This window comes from Myotis lucifugus, unplaced genomic scaffold, assembly GCF_000147115.1.
Source record: "Myotis lucifugus unplaced genomic scaffold, Myoluc2.0 scaffold_337, whole genome shotgun sequence".
In the NCBI taxonomy this organism is placed as follows: Eukaryota; Metazoa; Chordata; class Mammalia; order Chiroptera; family Vespertilionidae; genus Myotis; species Myotis lucifugus.
The window spans coordinates 556,678-574,218 of NW_005871385.1; the positions used below are offsets into that span (position 1 = coordinate 556,678).

The window sequence follows — 17,541 nt, forward strand, 5'->3', positions numbered from 1 at the left end:
CGTTGGAGTCCTCCTTCACTGAAGCAAGCAAGCCTCATGTTCGCTTCCAGCTGCCTGGCTGCCGGCCGCCATCTTGGCTGGCAGTTAATTTGCATATCACCCTGATTAGTCATTGGGAAGGGTAGCGGTCGTACGCTAATTACCATGTTTCTCTTTTATTAGATAGGATTGTTTTAGTTTCCTAGGGCTGCTTTGACAAATTACCATAAACTTGGTGGCTTAAAATAACAGAAATTTATTCCCTTACAGTTCTGGAGGCTGATAGTTGAAATTAAGGTGTCAGCAGAGCCATATTCCCTGCAGAAGTTCCAGGGCAGCATCACTTCATGCTTCTTCCAGCTTCTGATGACTGATATATTCCCTAGCTTTGGCTGTACCACTCCAATCTCTGGGTCTGTCCTCACACTATCTCCTCCCCTGTGTGCTTCTCTTTTGTGTCTGTTTAAATAAGAACAGTGTACTATGGCTTCCATAATAGAAAAGGTCCAAGTATAATCAACCTGCCATCAGGTCACTGACTGATGACCCTGGGAATGGTGCCATATTAGGGACTCGGTGTTGGTCCCTGCTGCTAGCAGATTGGGCACTCAGCAGTGGCTGTAGTCAGGTTGGCCTTGGTAATTCTAGAAGTCTATGTTACTGAGCCCATGTATAACATTCTTCTGCCACAAGGGCCACTGTGTTCCTGAGCTCCTTAGGCAATGACAGGAGTGGCTGGGAAAAGAGGATGACTAGTATTCACAAAACAGATCATTCTATTCGCTTGATTCTTAAAACCCTCCTCTGCTGAGGTTACCTTTTGGTAAGCATTCACATGGGACACAGATACATTCAGAACTTTCCATATCTTTCCTTTGCAGCTCAATCACTCATTCTCCCCTATCTTCTCCAGCACTATTGTGCCTCAGTACCTCTTAACTAGATTTATATATTTTGTCCAGTACTACTTCTTTTCCCCCCTGCTATTTATAGGTTAATGAACAGGTTTGCATAAGTGAAATTTCCAGATAACTAATATTTAATCTGTTAAACCTTCAATTATAACTAAGTTGTTTCAGGTTAAAATTTTATTCAAGTGTATTTTTCCACTTTAACCTTTCAAAAAAGAAATAATTAAAATTTAATAAGATAAAAATTTACCTATGGTCTCTTTTACTTAACAAATAAATCATATATGTGTATTTCTGTATTTTTCTAAGTTCTGTCCCCAAAGTGTACATAATTTTACCTTCCTGTAATAACATAAAATGACTTTGTATTCTGCATTTTTGAATTAGCATGAAAACATTGTCTGTGTTTCTTCTCCAACTGAAAGTAAATGTAAGCTATTATAGCAAATAAAACTGAAAGGTACCCCATTTTTATTGCCTTAAAAATAATACAAAGTTATTTCTTATTCACATCATAGTCCACTATGGATGTTCCTGGTGGGCAAAGACTCTTGTCTATCCAGTAAGGCAGGTTCCTTCTACCATGTGACTCTGGCATCTCCTAGAGCCACGTGGTCACCTATATTGAGTCTGTGGAAGGAGAAATAAGTGGTGTAGAGAAGGCATGTATCCTTCTTGACATCCTTAGTTCAGGAACTCATATTACTTCTATTCTCATTCTCACACTAGTTTAACACTCAGTGTGAAAACTAGTCATGTGGCCACACCTGGATGCAAGGGTACATCTAGATAATAGAGCCCCTATCTGGGCAGCTGCTCCTCAGCAACTCTATACTATGGAAGGGATCATAACTTTTTGTGGATTAAAAAACCAAGTGTGCCACAGCTGCACAAGTTTTATAATTACCCCTTTAAATGGCTGAAGAATATTCCATAAGTCAATACATTATGCTTTATTTAGTAGGTTCTTAATTATTAGACATTTATAAAGATTGCTTTTAATTTTTCACTTCCAATGAATACCACTATAGGAAATATTTACACATACATACCTCTTTCTGTTTAAAGATTATATCTTTAAGAATGATTCTTTAATCCATTTTGAGTTTATTCTTTGTATGGTGTAAGAAGGAGATCTAGTTTCATTTTTTTGCACATATATGTCCAATTTTCCCAACAACATTTATTGAATAGACTGTCCTTATTGTATGCTTTTGCCTCCTTTGTTAAATATTAATTGATTATAAAGGCATGCATTAATTTTTGGGCTCTGTATTCTGTTCCATTGATCTATATGTCTGTTTTTATGCCAGTGCCATGCTGTTTTGATTACTGTGGCCTTGTAGTATAGTTTGATATCAGGAGCATGATTCCTCCAACTTTCTTCTTCTTTCTCAAGATTACTGTGGCTATTCAAGTTCTTTTTGGAATACTTGTTCTACTTCTATGAAATACACTATTGGTATCTTGATAGGGATTGCATTGAGTCTGTAGGTTGCTTTGGGTAGTACAGAAATTTTAATGATGTTAATCCTTCCTATTCATGAACACAGTATATACTTCCACTTATTTGTATCTTTTTCAGTTTCTTTCTTCAATATCTTATAATTTTCCAAGTATAGGTCTTTATATCCTTAGTTAAATTTACCCTTAGGTATTTTATTTATTTTGATGCAATTGTAAATGATACCGTTTTCTTAGTTTCTCTTACTGATAGTTATTGGTGTATACAAATGCAAATGATTTTTGGATATTTGTTTTTTATCCTGCTTTACTAAATTCATTTATCAGTTCTAGTAGTTTTTTTGTGGAATCTTTAGGTTTTCTATATGCAGTATCATGTCATTTTCACATATGCATGTCTGCCTATTGAAATCATATGTATGTGGCCTTACAGGAGGGATCCTGGATGCAGATGATTTGCCCACATCTCATGTGAGAGAATCCCTGAAGTCTTTATCTGTAAGCACATAGAGACCCTTGCACTGACTTTAACAGCTGCTCAGCTTCCTTCATCCATGTGGATCGGGATTGGTGGATCCCATCCCTTCTCCATGGACATTAGTGGTCTCTTCAATTCCAGGCTATTTCATCAGTGCTCTGCTAGGTAGTCTCAAAAATTCATCTTTGAACAATTGTGCAAGGATTTCTGTGGGGTAACCTCCTAGGAGGAGCACTGCCAGGTGCAGGTGTGCACCTGTGGGACTTTGGCAGATCCTGCACACTGTTCTCCCAGAGGGTGGCCTTTCCCCCTCCTCCCCAGGGGACCTGCTGGGGCCTCTGCTGCCTCATTTTGTCCTCAGGGTTGATTGCCACCAGACCAGAAGCCTGCCAGTCTGATGGTGACAGTGCTCTCTCCCCAGTCTTGACAGTGGGTGTGTCCCCATCGTGGAGGTCGGATATCTCTAACAGGTAGAGTTGGGTGCATTGCCTCTCGTTGGAAGTGTGTTTGCCCTTTGTCCCTTTAGAAAACATCCACTTTTAAGAGTTATCTGCACCACAGGAATTTTAAATCTTTCTCTGGCCTCAGGTTGTGGTTTGTCTTCCCAGATTTCTTCATTTTTCTCCTTTTAGTTTTGGGCACAGGAAGAACCAGCAGTTACCTGATTGGCTTTTGACTCTGGGATCACACTTAGCACAGTGGTCTCTACCACAGGATTATACACATACTTAGGAAAAGGGGCTTCTTTCTCCCAACCTCCTACATCTGACCTCAAATCCACATGGGATTTCCCTTTCAAATAACAAAATGCTACTTCAGATAAAAACCAACAAAAATATGTGAGCAGACACCTATTGTAATATTCTATGTATAGGGAACATACAGAACATGTAATGGAACAGAGACAGAAAGCAGACCAGGGTTTGCCAGGGGCAGGAGGAGTGGAGAGTGATTACTGTTGGTGTAGGGTTTCCTTTTGGGGGATGGAACATCCTGCAACTAGACGGTGGTGATGCTTGCACATCATCGTGAATGTCCTTCATGCTCAAGAATGACACCATTTAAAATGCAAACAATATATTTATTTATTTATTAAATTGAATCACCCCATGGAGAAACAAAGCATAAAAGAAGAAAGAATAGAGAAAAAGAAAAAGACCCCCAAATACCCTGAATAATAAAAATTAAAAAAATAAAGCTGAATTACCCTATGAGAATAATTAAACAGAAAAAGAAAAGAAGAAGAAAAGGTCATCGATGGGGGGTAGCACAAGTTTTTCTGAGGGGAGATAGCGAGCAGTCTCAGGCAGCAGCTCTGGAGCTGGCCCTGCTAGGTTTTCAGGAGGCAGCTCCTCCTCTGAGGCAGGACCCAGGGCAGGTTCCACGGAGGGTTCCTCATCCAGGGGTGGTGGGGCCTCAGTCATGTCTGTAGGTTCTTCCCAGGCCGGCTCCGGCTCCACAGCTATAGCTAGAGTAGCTGCTGGAGGTGGCAGGACCTCTGGAGGTGTACACGCCTGTAGCTTCCATCAGGCTCCTCTGTCTGGACTTCAGGTGTTACTGTAGGAGCCTCCTCTGCCTCCGGTGCCGGTGCTGGGGCTGTGAGAGGAGAAAAGATCACCCCTGTGCCTGCTTTTCCATATGCCCTTTCCTCCCCCCAAGGACATAACAGAAGCCAGAGCCTTCCAGAGAAGCCACAGCCCAGGACCCACCACAGGACGTGCTCCCCACCTGCAGTCCAGCAGGTGGATGGTCTGGAGCCAGGCTTTGCCCCTGGCCAGTCTCTGGGGGTGCTCCCTGTGTGTCTGGCACTGAGCCCTCTCCATAAGCTCGCATGCACCTCCACCTCCTAGCCCACCCAGACCTCCTCACCCTTGGGCTCTGCCTCCTGGGGCTGCAGGTCCTCTGGCCCAGTGTGATTCACATGGGCCTGGTGCTCCAGGTAGGCATCACACATTGGGAACCTCTTGTGGAGCCTGGGGGGCTCCAGGAAGGAGTTGCAAAGTGTGATCTGCCTTTGCTGATTGAGCAGCTTCCAGGACGGAGGTCTACAGAACCTGATGGGCTTCTGGGGAGGACTCCATCTCTGGCCACTCAAGGGCCCTGGCTCCCCAGACCCCCAGCTGGCCATATGCACTGCGGGCCTGCTCTGGCCCTCAGTAGTATGGCCCACCTGCCCCTCAATGGTGAAGGCAGGGCTGGGGTCTTCATGGACCAGCCGCTGCTCTTCCATGAAATGGGTTGAGCTCTGCAATGACAGTGACCAGCAGCCAATCTAGAGTCCTCAAGGCCTGCTCTGCCCTAGTCGCTGCTGCTTCTGCCCACTGGACCTTCTGCTCCCGGATCAGGCCCAGCCCTGTGTCTGCACAGACCTCCACCCAGGAGAAATGAGAGTCACCACCAGGGCTTGGGATAGACCTCGGGCGGAGGGCACCACCCACACTCCTCTTCCACCCAGTGAGCCTTGACCTGGGGTGTGAACATGACTGGTCCATCAGGCTTCTGACCTCCCCTATCCCCAACCTGTTCCTGCTCCTGGCAGGCCCTTTCTGTGTGACCCCCCCTTCTGTACACACACACACACACACACACACACACAAAGGGGACATCGGGCTGCTCAGGTAGGGTCAGAGTGGTACCCTGGCCCACACAATACCGCCCAGGGCCTCCCTGTGTTACCTCTGGCTTCAACCGTGTCAAGGGCAATAGGTGTCTGGGCTGAGCCCTGAACCAGCAGTGACTGCTGTGGAACATACTCTCATCACTGCCTCTCTTGAGGCCTTGGCCTTGGAACATGGGGGGAGAAAACATGAAAACATGGTGTCCTTTCCAATGTTTCTATCCAAATGAGATGGGAAGTGGCAGTTATAGAATGGGGCTGCCTGTTACTAGGAGTCCAGGTTCTGTTGGGCTCCATTGTCAAGAAGTGAGGTCACCCCTGGGTCCCCTACCCCAGGCATCTCCTCAGGAAGAGCAGTGACCTCACTTCCTGACAAGATCAGTGACCTCACTACACTGAGCAGTAACCACACTACACCAAGAAGTACCATGGCCTCCAGAGTCCTTGGGGATCATTTGTGGGAGAAAGCCAGACCCCAAGCCTCATGTTGGGCTGAAATAAATTGAAATACATAGTGCACACACTTAGCTAGCCAGGGACACTAAAACTAACTTTTTTTTTTTTAAGAGGGGCTGAGTAGGGGGAAACAAATGGAGATTTTTATTTATTTTTTTTTATTTTTATTTTTTTTAAATATTTTATTGATTTTTTACAGAGAGGAAGGGAGAGGGATAGAGAGTTAGAAACATCGATGAGAGAGAAACATCGATCAGCTGCCTCCTGCACATCTCCCACTGGGGATGTGCCCGCAACCCAGGTACATGCCCCTGACCGGAATCGAACCTGGGACCCTTTAGTCCGCAGGCCGACGCTCTATCCACTGAGCCAAACCGGTCCGGCCAAATGGAGATTTTTAAAAAATATATTTTATTGATTTTTTTACAGAGAGGAAGGGAGAGGGATAGAGAGTTAGAAACACCGATGAGAGAGAAACATCGATCAGCTGCCTCCTGCACACTCCCTACTGGGGATGTGCCCGCAACCCAGGTACATGCCCTTGACCGGAATCGAACCTGGGACCCTTCAGTCCGCAGGCCGACGCTCTATCCACTGAGCCAAACCAGTTAGGGCCTAAAACTAACTTTTAAATTGAATTTATTTATTTATTGCAGTGACACTGGTTAATAAAATTGTATATGTTTCTTTAGTACAGTGATGGCGAACCTTTTGAGCTTGGCATGTCAGCATTTTGAAAAACCCTAACTTAACTCTGGTGCCGTGTCACATATGGAAATTTTTTGATATTTGCAACCATAGTAAAACAAAGACTTATATTTTTGATATTTATTTTATATATTTAAATGCCATTTAACCAAGAAAAATCAACCAAAAAAAAATGAGTTTGCGTGTCACTCTGACACGCGTGTCATAGGTTCGCCATCACTGCTTTAGTACAATTCTATAACACATCATCTGTATATTGTATTGTGTGTTTACCACCCCAAGTCGTCTCCTTCCATCACCAGTTATCTGCTCTTTCCCCTCTTCTACCTCCCCCAGCACCCTTTCCCTCTGATAATCACCATAATGGAATATTACTTGTTTGTAAAAAAGAGGAAATCTTACCCTTTTCCATTGCATGGATGGACCTGTAGAGTATTATGCTAAATGAAAGAAGCCAGTCAGAGAAAGACAAGTACCATGTGATTTCACTTATATCTGGAATCTAATGAACAAAATGGACTAACAAACAAAATAGAAACAGACTCATAGATGCCAAGAACAGACTGACAGCTATCAGAGGGGAGGGGGTTTGGGGGCTTGGTGAAAAAAATGAAGGAATTAAGTGAGAAAAACCTGAGACACAGATATCAGTGCCAGAGAGAAAGTGGAGTTGGGGGAGGTAGAAGAGAGTAAAGGGGGAATAGATCGTGATGGAAGGAGACTTGACTTTGGGTGGTGAAAACACAATATAATATACAGATGATGTGTTATAGAACTGTAAAAAAGTATTAATTCTAAAAGATAGGATATATAGAAATCAATGAATAAAAGTTAAAATACTTTTTCAGGTTCTTGAATCCACAAACTTACTCCTTGAGGGAAGTTACTAACTTGTATTCATTGTTGTATCTGTACGGTCTTCTACATTGTGTGTAATAGTAAAATGAGTTGAGTGACCAAATAAATTTTAACAAGAGCATGTAGAACATAATTTATTATGGCTCTGGATAATAATATGAATGTAATTATTGTCCTATGTCTTTCCTGTCTTAATAAGCGGCACCAGCATTCATCCAAATCTAAAGGTAGAAAGCTGTGCAAGAAATTACCATAAAATTTAGTGGCTTAAAACAATAAATATTTATTATTTTTTACAGTTTTTGAGAGACAGAAGGTGGGTTGTTCTGACTTGGGGACTCTAATGAGGTCACAGTCATGTATTGGTGGGGGCTTTGTCATGTGAAGGCTTGACTGGGATACACTGCAAGATGGCTCACCTCCACGCTGGCAAGTTGGTGCTGGCTATTGGTAGGAGGTCTCAGTTCCTGTCCATTCAGGTGCCTACACAGAGCTTCTTGTGTGGTGTCTTCATGACATGCTGACTGGTATCTTCCAGAGGGAACAATCCAAGAGAGCAAGGCAGAAGAGGCATTTACAGCCTCCCCTTGGAAGTCACACACTCTCCGTCTTCAATGTTCTAATCATCCAGATCTGCCTCATTCATTGTGGGAGGGGACTGCCCAGAGGCATGAATGCCAGAAGAAGGGATCATTGGGAGCTATCTTGGAAGTTGGTTACCAGAGCTCCTCTCTTTCATATTTCATTCCACACACGTCTTCTATTCATTCTCCTTCCAAAAATATATCTCAGATATAATCACTTATCTTCATCTCTATTGTCTCTAGCCTAATCCAAGACATTATTCACAATCAACTCTGCTATAATAGCCTTTCATCTGATCTTTCTCCTTCTGCTCTTGTTACTCTCCAATGCATTTTCCATATAGCAGCCATTCATTCATCATTCATTCATTTTTTTTCAATTCATTCAACATATTTATCTTGTACTTACATGCTAAGTTTGTTTTAGAATTTTAAAATATATGGCAGTGACTAAACAAAGTCCTTAGAACTTATATATAGTGGGAAAATGAATAATTTGGAAGATATTAGACGGTAATATGTGTAATACAGAAGAATAAAGCAGGGTAAAGTAAACAGAGACCTGTAGGGGAATTAAGGACTAATGGGTGCTGTATTATATACAGCTGTCAATAGTGCTATCTCTGATTATATTGGACAGAAGTGAGGAGGCATATGAATACCTGGGTAAGAGTGCTCTAAGCGGAGGAAAAGAAGGCAAAGGCCCTTCTTGGTGTGTTTGAGGAACAGCAAAGCAGCCACTGTGGATGAAGCAGGGAGTGGGAGGGAAATGGCAGGCCATGAGGTCCAGATCATGTAGGGCCTTGGAACCTATGATGAAGACTTTAGCTTTACCTTGGGTTGGTGGGGAACAAGAAAAGTCCTGGGAATGTTTTGCTGACAAGATACAACTTGCTTTTTAACAAGATCATCTGAATTGCTCAGTCCATGATCTTTTAAAATGTAAATGGTATCAGATCACTTCCATTGCTTAATACCCTTTGATGAATTCCCATTGTACTTAGAATAAAATCCAAGCTCCCTTAGCTATTATTACTATTGTTGTTATTAAAATTGACACTCCATTATTTTCTGTCATAGAATTCTGCTGTCTTCCTTCCTATTAATTATCCAATAATTGTTATTATTATTACTATTATTATTACATTTATCCTATATAATAAAGAGGTAATATGCAAATTGACCATCACACCCTTGCACAAGCAGGGGAGGGCAGTTAGGGGCGACCAGGCGAGCAGGAGAGGGCAGTTGGGGCGACCGAGCCGGCAGGGGAGGGCAGTTGGGGGCGACTGGGCCGGCAGGAGAGGGCAGTTGGGGGCGATTGGGCTGGCAGGGGAGCAGTTAGGCATCGATCAGGCTGTCAGGGGAGTGGTTAGGGGGCAATCAGGCTGGCAGGCAGAAGTGGTTAGGGGCAATCAGCAGGCAGGCAGGCGAGCGGTTGGGAGCCAGCAGTTGGACATCCCCTGAGGGGTCCCAAATTGGAGAGGGTGCAGGCTGGGCTGAGGGACAACCCCCCCAATGCACGAATTTCGTGCACTGGGCCTCTAGTTTGTTTATAAGCTGCTTCATCCACTCAAAAATATACTACGGAGATGTTGTGGTATGTGGGTCTTTTCCATACTAAGTCATCCCAAGAGTGCTTTGTTTTTGGAGTTTTTGTGTTTGCTCTCTTTAGGGTATATTTTTTCTGTATCTTCCCTCATTGTCATATTTGGTCAATGACCTACCTCTAGCCATGCTATTTTGGATGCCAGGCTAACTGCTGTTGAGCTGGATGCTAAAGCTTGCCTTGGTTTGTGGGCTACATCAATACTTCTCAAACTTTAATGAACAAATGAATTATCTGGAAGGAGGAAAGGGGATCTTGTTAAGATACTGATACTTATTCAGTAGGTCTTGGGTGGGCCTTGAAATTCTGCATTTCTACCAAGCTCATAGGTGATGCTCATGCTGCTGGTGCTATGAGTGATGAGGTGGTTTGATCACTGAGCTTGTTTGAGCATTGGAATCGCCCCAAAAACTACAAATTCCTGGATACCTCCCTCCTTCCTGAAGGTTCCAATATAATTAGACTGGGATGCAGTATGGTGAATTAGAGTATGGTGAATTTTCTAGGCTTCATTAGTGATTCTAATTTGTAGCAAAATTTGAGAGCTGCTGGATTGGATGACACTGGGTCCTATTTTAAAACAAAGCATACCAAGTAATACTCTGCAGAGCTGTATTCTTTTTTAAAAGTTAGTTTTATAGCTATAGAAAAAGTCTGGCCACACTAATGGATGACTTAAAGATCTCTGCCTAGCACATGATTGGGTAGTGTCCCCAACGTCCTCAGCACATGCTGCCACAAGGTCTAGACTTCCTGCCTTCAGAAGAGGGTTGTTCCAAGTCCAGTTAAAATATGCCCACTGGCCGAAACCGGTTTGGCTCAGTGGATAGAGCGTCGGCCTGCGGACTGAAGGGTCCCAGGTTCGATTCCGGTCAAGGGCATGTACCTGGGTTGCGGGCACATCCCCAGTGGGAGATGTGCAGGAGGCAGCTGGTCGATGTTTCTCTCTCATCGATGTTTCTAACTCTCTATCTCTCTCTCTTCCTCTCTGTAAAAAATCAATAAAATATATTTAAAAAAAATATGCCCACTGACAACAAGACTATATAAATCAGGTCCCCTCCTGTGTGAACTTATGCTGAGGCAGAGAATGGGATGAAGCATAGAAATGCTCCATTTCTTTTCTTCTTGTAATTTCTAGCATGTTAATGTACAGCTTTGGAGCCAGCAACTAAGAACTTCTTGTGTGGTTCAAACTAACCCTTTGGTCATCAAAAGCAGATGTTTCAAACTACTGAAGATCACTGAGACAGTTCCAATTTACAGATTAATAATTGACTGCTAGATATGGGTGTCTCAGATGGTCTTGGAGACATTGGGCAGAAGAGACAATGCCCAAGCTCTGTCTTCTTTCCCTCTTCCCTCACACCTGCCCACTCAGTTCCTTTGGCCAGGTGATTTACTGTGTGTTAGTAGAGCCTGGGGCACTTTCCTGTTGAAATGTACTTCAATCCCATGTATTAGGATTGATTTTTTTTTCCTGGCTGGTCTAGATTGGACGACTGATTATTGGACAGAATGGCATCTTGTCGACACCTGCTGTTTCCTGCATTATCAGAAAGATCAAGGCAGCTGGTGGAATTATCCTGACAGCCAGCCACTGCCCTGGAGGACCTGGGGGAGAGTTTGGAGTGAAGTTTAATGTTGCCAATGGAGGTATGTGGTTCAGAATATGCCTTAATCATCATGATCTCTTTCCTCCTTTATGTTACCACAGTCTTACAAAGACCTCCTGATGGTTGACAAACAGGGCAGAGAGGAAGTAGCTCAGAAAAATCTAGTGAGGTGCTTGTATTAGTCAGGGTCCTCCAGAGAAACAGAACCAATGGAATATAAGGGAATTGGCTCAAGTGATTATGGGGAAAGAAGCAACTTTGAGGGGTGCGAATGGAAGTTTTGGGAATAGTTGCCTATGTCTGTTCAAAAAGAAGTAAGAAGAAAGGTTGCCTGCTAAGATCACGAGGCAAGAATAGAGACGGGTTTTGGGATAAATCAGTGGTTCTCAACCTTCCTAATGCCGCGACCCTTTAATACAGTTCCTCATGTTGTGGTGACCCCCAACCATAAAATTATTTTCGTTGCTACTTCATAACTGTAATTTTGCTACTGTTATGAATCGTAATGTAAATATCTGATATGCAGGATGTATTTTCATTGTTACAAGTTGAACATAATTAAAGCATAGTGATTAATCACAAAAACAGTATGTAATTATATATGTGTTTTCCGATGGTCTTAGGCGACCCCTGTGAAAGGGTCATTCGACCCCCAAAGGGGTCGTGACCCACAGGTTGAGAACTGCTGGGATAAATGGAGATGTTTTCTAAAAGGTACTCTGGGAAATTTGTTGAAGATTCCTGAGAAGTGAGGACCAGGGTGAAGTTAATCCCGCATTATTAGGATAAGGCAGTCTGTATAACTCCATGACTACCTTCAGCAATGTATGGGAGTGTCAGCAGTGGGAGCAGGTAAGTGTTTGGGGAATGATCAGGTGGGTGGGCACGACAGAGCATCAAGAGGGCTGGTGGTGGTTAATAGTGTCTGAGCTGACATCAGACAACTAAGATTCAAATCCAGCCTCTGTCAATTACTAGGTATGTGCCAAATTCCATATAAAGTGTGAGATGTGGTATATGTAAATTTCAATAAATGTTGGCTTGTGTTAATGGGCTAACAAGGGCATAGCTCAAATGGTGGATCATAGGATCCTGCCTGGAATAAGACACCAATGAAACTAGAATGGACTGATGGCCTGGGATTAATTAAGTGATGAAGAGCAGGCTCAGCAGATGTACAGAGTAAGGTAGAAGGAAGATAAGGAATTTGTGGGGTAAGGATACTCATGTTTGATATTTTTGAAGGAAGGATTTCAAGAGACATTATTACTTAAGTTATGACTGTACCAGGCATCAACTAAAATGAAGAAAAAAATAATTGGAGTAGAAGATGTCAAGGAACTTGGAAGTTGTCAAGGAACACGGGTGGCTGATGAGCTCTGAGGTTATCTATGTGGGTGACTGGTTGAAAATTATCATCTCATGCAGTAGAGCTTGTTTTACTTTAAAAAAATCAGTGTACTTTGTCATTAAAACTCAAATAGAGACTTAAAAACTGATAGAGACAGCACTCTAACACGTTGTAGTGTCCAGAAGATGGGGATATTTATGCATTCTTTAATCTGGTGAGCATTAGTTTTGCATAAAAAATGCAAAAACCAAATAAGATTATTTACTTTTTATGTTTTGTAAAAGGGTGAAGTTGATAAGGAATACGTTTATTACTTTGTGGTTCTTATTTTTTCTATATGACAAAAAAAAATGTCAGTGCAGTTTACTAGGCTCTATTCTTTCCCACCTACTGGAATGGTGCTATTGCTATTCCTTCCCCACCCCCAGTTTTATTGAGGTGTAATTGATATACACAAAACTTGCACATATTTAATGCATACAGTTTAATGAGTTTAGGGACTGTTCCTTTTCATATGTTCAATGAGCATTTATTGGGAGGTAGTAACAGTGTTATGCCCTAAAGTAGTACTGTCAAATAGAAACAGGTTGTGAGTTAAATATGTATTTTAAATTTTTCTGATAGCCACATAAACAAAGTAAAAAAACAACAGGTGAAATGAGTAATATATTTTATTTAACCTAATATATCAAAAATATTATTATTTCAACATGTTACTATAAAATTATTAATACAATGTATTATAGTTTTCTACTAACTCTTCAAAATTTTGTGTGTATTTTATAATCATAGAACATCTCAAATTGACTATCATATTTCAAGTGCTCAGTAGCCACATGTGGCTAGTGGCTATTGTATCAGACAGTGCAGCTCTAGGATTTGGATATAAAAGAAGTCAATAAGTAATTTGTGTTCAGTAGAAAGTTAAAATATAGTTGGTGAATGAAATTAATACACAAAGCTATCTTATCTCTCTCTCTCTCTCCCTTTCTATCTACCATCTATTTCTCTATAATTTATATTTTAGATCTTTCAATATACTTATTTATTTGATTCTCAGACTTGTTGCAAAAAATGTAAAGTGGCTTGTGTTAAGTCATAAAAGTTAAAAAGACAAGAAAAACTAGAGGACAATTATTGTTTTTATGTTCAATTAATTTAAAGTGGTATTACAACTAATGTATGGGGTATTTTGAGTTAAATTCATTTAAAAACGTAGGAATCACTAGAGAGTATGAGTTGGGGAAAATAATTTACCCTGGTAAATTCACACATCCACGAGGCAGCAGACCTGGGAGTAGAAATCATATGTTTTCCCCTCAAAGTGCACTTGGGAAGCTGCAGTTTAATTCTGGAATCCCTCACTTCTGTCAAATGCATATCCTGTTTGTGTCTCATATCCTGAATAAAGCTGATTACATAACCGGGCCTCCCTGGCAGGTGTGAAACTATTTTTAGGGAAGATGTATCATAGCTTAGAAGTAGATTCAAACAAACAAACATGTAGGTTATGCACCTCCATTGAACAGGTGAGGCTGACTGAATTTCTTCCACAGTGGATGTATACAACACAAGAAATAATTGAACTGTGGACTGTTGTCTATTGTTTAGAGAACAAATGAATCTTTCTCCTGGTTGGTAGAGAAGGAGGTAATATTTCTCTAATGAAAAATTTAAATAAATTTATGTTTGGTGATGCATTATTTTCAAATTTTAGGTCCTGCACCAGATGTTGTTTCAGACAAAATCTATCAGATCAGCAAAACAATTGAGGAATATGCTATATGTCCTGATCTTCGAATCGACCTGTCTCGACTAGGAAGACAAGAATTTGACCTGGAGAACAAATTCAAACCATTTAGAGGTAATAGAGAGATTATGTTCTGAAGAAGTCAGAATAACTCCGTGGGTGGGTTGACTGGTTTCTGCAGGGCAGTGTACATGGGAAAGTGATTGAAGTATCAATCTTTGGAGTGACGCTTGATAAATAGATGTAGTGTAGAGGAAAATGAGAACAGCCAAGATATTCAGAACTGGACACTTTCAAAATCCACTTTCCAAATTCTCCATCATTTTCCACATAGGGAAAGTTTCAGGGCTGACACTTTTTCATTGTTCCAAGAATAGGATGTGAATTGTGGAAAGTTGTCTTTGCTTTTCTAGCACTTAAGATGGAGATGCCCAAATACCTTAGATAATAAATGGGAGACCCAGCATGGTAGTGAGGCTATAATTTCCCATGAAGATAGAACTATGCAGTTCATCTTGATTCAATGAACAATTACTGATTATCTGCTCTCTACCAACTCTGTGTTAGGAAATTTTACAAATTCAATAAGTACCTAATGGATTTAGGCAAGTGGTTCAAAAATTAGAGAACCAGAATGATATTGTCAAAAATATTATCCTATATCGTTACATGAATAAAACTTCTGACGTACTCAGATTACAACCTTCTATTTTATACTAGAGGCCCGGTGCACAAAAATTTGTGCACTCGGGGGTAGGCGGTCCCTCAGCCCGGCCTGTGCCCTTTCGCAGTCTGGGACCCCTCGGGGGTGACCACTTGCTGGCTTAGGCCTGCTCCCCGGGGGATTGGGCCTAAGATGGCAATCAGACATCCCTCTGGAAGCCCGGCAGCCCTCAGGGGATGTCCACTTGCCAGCGGGGAGCAGACCTAAGCTGCAGTCGAACATCCTTAGCGCTGCTGAGGAGGCAGGAGAGGCTCCCACCACCACTGCTGTAGTGGCAGCCATCAGCCTGGCTTGTGGCTTAGAAGAGCTCCCCCCTGTGAGAGCGCACTGACCACCAGAGGGCAGCTCCTGCATTGAGCATCTGCCCCCTGGTGGTCAGTGTGTGTCATAGTGACCAGTCATTCCCAGTCTTTCTGCTGTTAGGGTCAGTTTGCATATTACCCTTTTACTATATAGGATAGAGGCCTGGTGCATGGGAGGGGGCCGGCTGGTTTGCTCTGAATGGTGTCCCGGATCAGGGTGGGGTCCTGCTTGGGTGCCTGGCCAGCCTGGGTGAGGGGATGATGGCTGTTTGCAGCTGGTCACACCCCCTTCAGGGTGGGGGTCCCCACTGGGGTGCCTGGCCAGCCTGAATGAGGGGATGATGGCTGTTTGCAGCTGGTCATACCCCCTTCAGGGTGGGGGTCCCGACTGGGGTGCCTGGCCAGTCTGGGTGAGGGGCTGAGGGCCGTTTTCAGGCTGGTGGGTGACTGAAGCTCCCAGCCTCTTTTTTTTTTATTTTTTATTTTTTTTATTCTGGGATTTATTTACCTTCTATGGCTGTCACTGGAGCTGAGAGACGACTCTAGCTCTGAGGCCGTGGCTGGCTGAAAGCAGGTATCTGGGGTTTGTTTACCTTCTATAATTGAAACTCTGTTGCCATCACTGGCGCTCTAAGCTCTGAGCCCGCTGGTGGCTGAAAGCAGGTATCTGGGATTTGTTTAGCTTCTATAATTGCAACGTTGCATCCGGAGCTCAGAGCTGGGCCGCGGCAGGCAGGGAACCTTGGCTTCCTCCATCACTGGAGCAAGCAAACATCCTGCTCGCTTCAGCTGCGTGGCTGCTGGCCGCCATCTTTGTTGGCAGTTAATTTGCATATCCTGCTGATTAGCCAATGGAAAGCGTAGTGGAGGTACGGTTAATTACCATGTTTGTCTAGTATTAGATAGGATTGCACTATATAACAGAATTACTGCCATTTATGTGCATATCATTTCCCCCCTCTTATTTTTATCTTGATATTTTTCTTTTTTCCTAGAAGGCATACAAGTAGCAATAAAGCTAATATTTCTTTTTTTTTTACTCATTTGGTATCCCTGTAAGCTTAAATACAGTTAAGATAGTACCCATGTTTTACAAGTAATTTTACTTAGCTAAAAAGATGAAATACCTGGTTCATAGCAACATGGTATTGTAGGGTCAGAAGAGCTTGAAATGAACTGTTCAAGGGTCACGTTTTGGGGCCAACTCTATTACATTTTTCTTGAAAGATTTTGAGTTAATTGTTTACTTATCAGAAATCAGTGCAAAGCCATGTGATACTTACTGGAAGCAACGGAAGCCTGCTTTTATTAATCTAGTTGGGAGCATGTCAAATCAGTGTGTGTGTGTGTGAGTGTGTAGGAGTGCACACACGTGTGCATGCACATGTACATCCCCCCAACTAGGTTTGGAAGAACTGGGCAATAAGATGACTGAGAAAAATCAGGCATTTCCATCAAGAAAAAGTTTTATTGATTGATTGATTGTATCTTCACAATTTTATTTAGTTGTTCAAGAGACCAGGTCTTTGACGAACTCAGATTCATGTCCATTGCTGCAGCCACATTGCTAATTTGATGAGTTTTTTTAAAAAATGCTATGGATACCAGGAAGTGGTAGAGAGATTCCCTGGCTCCCCAGAAGCATGTGCACATAATTGTTTGGGATAATTGTGGTATGTTCTTGCTGTTTTAAATGTTGAGCAGGGCTTAGGTTAATTGGAAACAAATAAATCCTTGGCATTTCACCTTAAAGGATCAACTACAACAGGAGGGCACACACAACCCACACAAGGGACACTCATGGAACACAAAGCATGAACTTTGTGGAGTGAACTTCTAAATTTCACTGAATTCTATTTGTTGTTTTTTACATTTCTGTTTGGGACTATGTGTTATCTGCTCTAAGTACAAATGTATTTAGGGCAAGTGGGTTCAGGAATTAAAGTACCAGATTGAAATTGCCCAAAAACATTATTTCTATAATTTTAGAATGAGTAAGAGTTTTTACTATATTCACGACCATGGACTTTTTTATTTTATAGATTAATATTTTGTTGTGGTTATACTAGAGCCTGATGCACGAAATTCGTGCAAGGGGCTCGGCCCTCGCAGCCCTGGCCGGCCCTTGCAGCCC

General features: G+C 42.3%; 1 protein-coding gene across 1 annotated transcript in view; it reads left to right on the forward strand.

Annotated features, from left to right (window-relative positions):
* PGM5 (phosphoglucomutase 5) overlaps positions 1–17,541 on the forward strand; it is a 170,952-nt gene that overhangs the window by 14,782 nt on the left and 138,629 nt on the right. Inside the window, exons 2-3 of the mRNA XM_023764581.1 lie at positions 11,157–11,320; positions 14,349–14,495. Of these exons, the coding sequence (XP_023620349.1) occupies positions 11,157–11,320; positions 14,349–14,495 (311 nt within the window). The remainder of the gene's footprint in view (positions 1–11,156; positions 11,321–14,348; positions 14,496–17,541) is intronic.